Here is a 4,562-nt window from a genome sequence, read left to right as displayed (position 1 = left end):
GATGAAGGTCGACATTTACTGAGAACCAAGACACGAGTGGTTCATACATTTAATCCCCGACGTCTAGAATATTTCTCTCTTAATTCATTTACAACTTCAACCTGAAAACCTGAAAACCTGAAAACACGGCAAAATGAGACAAAAGACACAAAGAAACAAAAAATACTACAAAAGACCAAGAAAATGAAACACAAGAAACTCTTCAGAGACATAAAATTACTTTAAAGAAAAAGAAAGAGCAAAAAAAAAAAACCTATAAAGGGAGATTTTAAGGGAATAGTACGAATTTTAAATACATAAGTTATTAATGCTAAAAAATTATATTTACATAAAACATAAAAAAGATATAAGACGACTAAAAAAAGACATTAAAAACTACAAAGGGACCAAGATAATGAACTTAAAAAGCCACACAAAGACTTTAAACAGTGAAAACCTGCAAGCATGAACACAAACACTCCACAACAAAACGAGACAAGAAATCAGACGACAGAAAGATATAAAAAATACAAAAAGACCAAGAAAATGAGCAATAAAAGACATAAAAATCCTAAAAAGACATAAAACAACTAAAGAGAGACGACTGTTCATAAATTATTTCCCACTGTGACTCTGAGTGTAATTTCAGTTTCAATATTTCAAAATCAAAATCTAGAACATTTCTCTCTTAATTCAGCTCAGTTTATGAATTCACGTCTAGAAGGATTAAAACTAAAAACCATGAAAATAATTCATGACTTAATAAAACTGGTTCTTAAAAACAGAACCAGATGATTTTAATTCAAACATCAAACTGAAGAAAAGGTCCAAGAAGAAACATCAGTGGAGAAGGACAAGGTATCGTCCAGGTGAGGTCAGGTAAGTCCAGGTGTGTCCACGTGTGTCCAGGTGTTTCCAGGTGTTTCCAGGTATTATCCAGATGTTTCCAGGTATTATCCACGTGTGTCCAGGTGTGTCCAAGTGTGTCCACGTGTGTCCAGGTGTGTCCACGTGTGTCCAGGTATTATCCAGGTGTGTCCAGGTGTTTCCAGGTATTATCCAGGTGTGTCCAGGTGTTTCAAGGTATTATCCAGATGTTTCCAGGTATTATCCAGGTGTGTCCAGGTGTGTCCAGGTGTTTCCAGGTGTTTCCAGGTGTATCCAGGTGTTTCCATGTATTATCCAGGTGTTTCCAGGTGTTTCCAGGTGTGTCCAGATGTGTCCAGATGTGTCCATGTGTGTCCAGGTATTATCCAGATGTGTCCATGTGTGTCCAGGTATTATCCAGGTGTTTCCAGGTGTGTCCAGGTGAGGAGGTGTCTATTTCCAGTGCCACTGTTAATGTGTGACCTGAGCCAGTGAATGGGAGGAGTGATGCTGCCGTCCATGGCTACAAATAGCCGTCCCCCGTGCGTCCTGTCCATCAGAGCCTGTGCACCATGGCGAAAGGTTTCTACATCAGTAAAGTCACGGGGATCGTGGCGGTGGTGGTGGGCGCCGCCGCCCTGGCCACCATCATCGCTCTGTCTGTCGTTTACTCGCAGGAAAAGGCCAAAAACAACAATAATCAGGTGGCACCAACAGATGGAGGGACGACGGCCACCGCCTCCACCGCCTCCACCGCCTCCACCGCCGCCCCCTCCAACAAACCCTGGGACCAGTACCGGCTCCCCAAGAGCCTGGAGCCCATCCACTACGACGTCACCCTGTGGCCCCGGCTGAAGAAGAACGAAACCACTGGACTGTTCATCTTCACCGGTAAGACTTCATCATCGTCTCCTGAATGTCAGAGGTAAAATAGGACGTAAGTCACTGGTTCCTGTACATGCAGGACGTAGGGACCAAGACACGAGACAAGAGGAACAAAGGTTGACACGTTTTTCCTGTGGGCTCATCCTGAAATAGTCTTTGAACTCACACAGACACAGAGATCTATGATCCAGAGAGACGGTTCCTCTGTGATAAGAATTATGACCCTAAACAAGAACAGACACGAGATTAACATAAACTAGTTACAAACTAACTAAAACAAATAAAAAGTGAATCTAGAGTTAATGTGAATGAGGTTATTACAGGTTATTATCTGTCATCCAGCTGAGACGTCTCAACCTTTTTCTCTGTAAAAACCAGAATGTGGCTCTTATTCATCTTTGGACTCAATTTCAGTGTTTAACATCTAAATATGTAATTAACATAATTGTTTAATGACTAATTTAATGGAGACACTGACATAATATATGTTATTATTCTAGATAATAGGTTTTCACACCTTTTATAAATGAAGAGAAGAAGAATATAAACTTAGAAACTTGGAATTAGATAAAGACATTAAACACGTCTCTTCCCAGTTTCTATATTTCTCTTTTCCTTATAGACATGTAACAGGTTTTGTGGATGGATGTGTGGGGTTATTTTTATTGGAAGCGTTATTTAGGTAGTAAACAAAGAAACAAACAAACAAACAGGCAGTAGCTGACACATGTACCTGTGGAGGTTGAAATTGGTTCAGATTGGTTCAGTAAGTGGACGACGCTCTGCAGCAGAAACACCTCTAATAATGTTGAAATGAAGGAATGAGAATCAGGTGCTATTAAACCGCAGCAGAGACAAAAGTCCAGAAACACATGAGGAATCTTTAACTGGATGATTGACATAACGAAGGACACGCAATAAAAAGAGACTCATCTGTGAAGGAAGTTAATGATTGAAGAGGGTTTGTTGTTTACTGTTATTAACTGAGTTCAGTTAGATACAAAGACTCAAATCATCACAAAGCCTCAGACGTTAAAGCTTAAAGACAGATTATCTGTAATTTAATAATACTTAACCTGCGGCTGCAGAAAACAGCAAGAACCAGTTCTTTATTAATAATTCTTCATGTTTCTTCTTCACTGAATCAGACTGAAGCTGTAGTTTCTGCTTCATCGTTCAGCTTCTATGTAACTTTTTACCAAACGACGAGATCCTCATCCTGAGATCATCTAAACATCCTGAGATCATCTGGTAAAAGACAACGAATGAATCAGAGACAGGAGACGGAGAATTATCATCACAATCAAAGACATCCACAGCGAGAAGACACAAAAACTACAAAGACACAAAAACTACAAAGACATAAAAACTACAAAGACATAAAACTATAAAAGAGACATAAAAACTACAAAGACATAAAACTATAAAAGACATAAAAACTATAAAAGACATAAAACTACAAAGACATAAAACTATAAAAGACATAAAACTACAAAGACATAAAAACTACAAAGACAAAAACTATAAAAGACATAAAAACTATAAAAGACATAAAAACTACAAAGACTTCAGTATAATAAACATAATGAAGATTATATTTGAGCCTTTTAAGACCTTGTTATGTTCTAATGAACCTCCTCCTCCTCCTCCTCCTCCTCCTCCTCCTCCTCCTCCTTTCTCCTCCAGGTGACTCCTCTGTGGAGTTCCTGTGTGTGGAGGACACTGACCTGATCCTCATCCACTCTAATAAACTGAACTACACGGCGCTGGATGGTGGGAAGCTGGCCCGGCTGACCTCCGTCCCCTCCTCAGACCCGGTCCCTGCCATCCAGTCCTCCTGGCTCCAGACCGAAACCCAGTACCTGGTCCTGCAGCTGGACGGGAAACTGCTGAAAGGCCGCAAGTACCGACTGTACACTGAGTTCACTGGGGAGCTGGCCGACGACCTGGGAGGATTCTACCGCAGCGAATACGTGGAGGACGGAGTCAACAAGTAGGTTTTCAGTTCAGAACCCTCAGAGGGTCTGGGTTCAGGACCCACCATCACCCCTTAATGACAAGACCCACATTAAAGAAAACTTTAACTTCTCAAATGTATGTATACAATGAACAGAGGCTGGGGGCCAGGGGCCGGGGACCAGGGGCCGGGGACCAGGGGCCGGGCGATACTGGGAACTGTTCAGTAAATACTGGGCTAGTATCGGTGATACCGACTTCTGTTGCTTCCAGTTAAGCCCCGCCCCTTAAAACATGTCACATTGTTTACAAACCCTGAAGGGGTCTATAGAATAGAATAGAATAGAATAGAATAGAATAGAATAGAATAGAATAGAAAAAGTAATGTATTGATAAAGTAAATAGAAATGTTCCCTTTGACTCTCAATCAGCTGCATTTACATTCAAACCAGAACTCGTTATCAGACTCAACAGAACAAAGGACAGACTCTGTGTCCACTCCTGCAACCACTGCTCTGGGAGAGACATAAATAAAGGAGAAGCATCAGCTGTCCTCCCAGTGGACAATGTCAACAAGTTAGTTTGTCTCAGTAGCAACACGGACACATTAATGAGGACACACGGTGGACAAAAAAAGACAGAAAAAGTTTTGTAGGTTTGGAGCCTGTTTGAAAAACAAAACGATGAAACACATCAACAGAGATTAGTCTGATTAATCAACAACCCAGTGATTGATCTCATTAAACGTTTCAATCAATTCACAGCTCCAATAAAAACACAATAATAAAAACACAATAATAAAAACATAAATATCCAAGATTGTCACCAACAACAGAGACAAATAATGAGACATAAAAATAATACGGACACAGAAA

General features: G+C 40.5%; 1 protein-coding gene across 1 annotated transcript in view; it reads left to right on the top strand.

Moving 5' to 3' along the window:
• The first annotated feature begins 1,396 nt into the window (after window positions 1-1,396).
• Window positions 1,397-4,562, top strand: part of LOC125015195 (aminopeptidase N-like) — a 12,340-nt gene continuing 9,174 nt past the window's right edge. The window contains exons 1-2 of the mRNA XM_047596894.1: window positions 1,397-1,737; window positions 3,418-3,724. Coding sequence (XP_047452850.1) covers window positions 1,419-1,737; window positions 3,418-3,724 — 626 coding nt within the window. The 5' untranslated portion in view covers window positions 1,397-1,418. The remainder of the gene's footprint in view (window positions 1,738-3,417; window positions 3,725-4,562) is intronic.

Source organism: Mugil cephalus, chromosome 10 (assembly GCF_022458985.1).
Source record: "Mugil cephalus isolate CIBA_MC_2020 chromosome 10, CIBA_Mcephalus_1.1, whole genome shotgun sequence".
NCBI classification, from domain to species: domain Eukaryota; kingdom Metazoa; phylum Chordata; class Actinopteri; order Mugiliformes; family Mugilidae; genus Mugil; species Mugil cephalus.
Note: the sequence above shows the minus strand (reverse complement) of the source record. Positions and strands in the feature narration are given on the sequence as shown.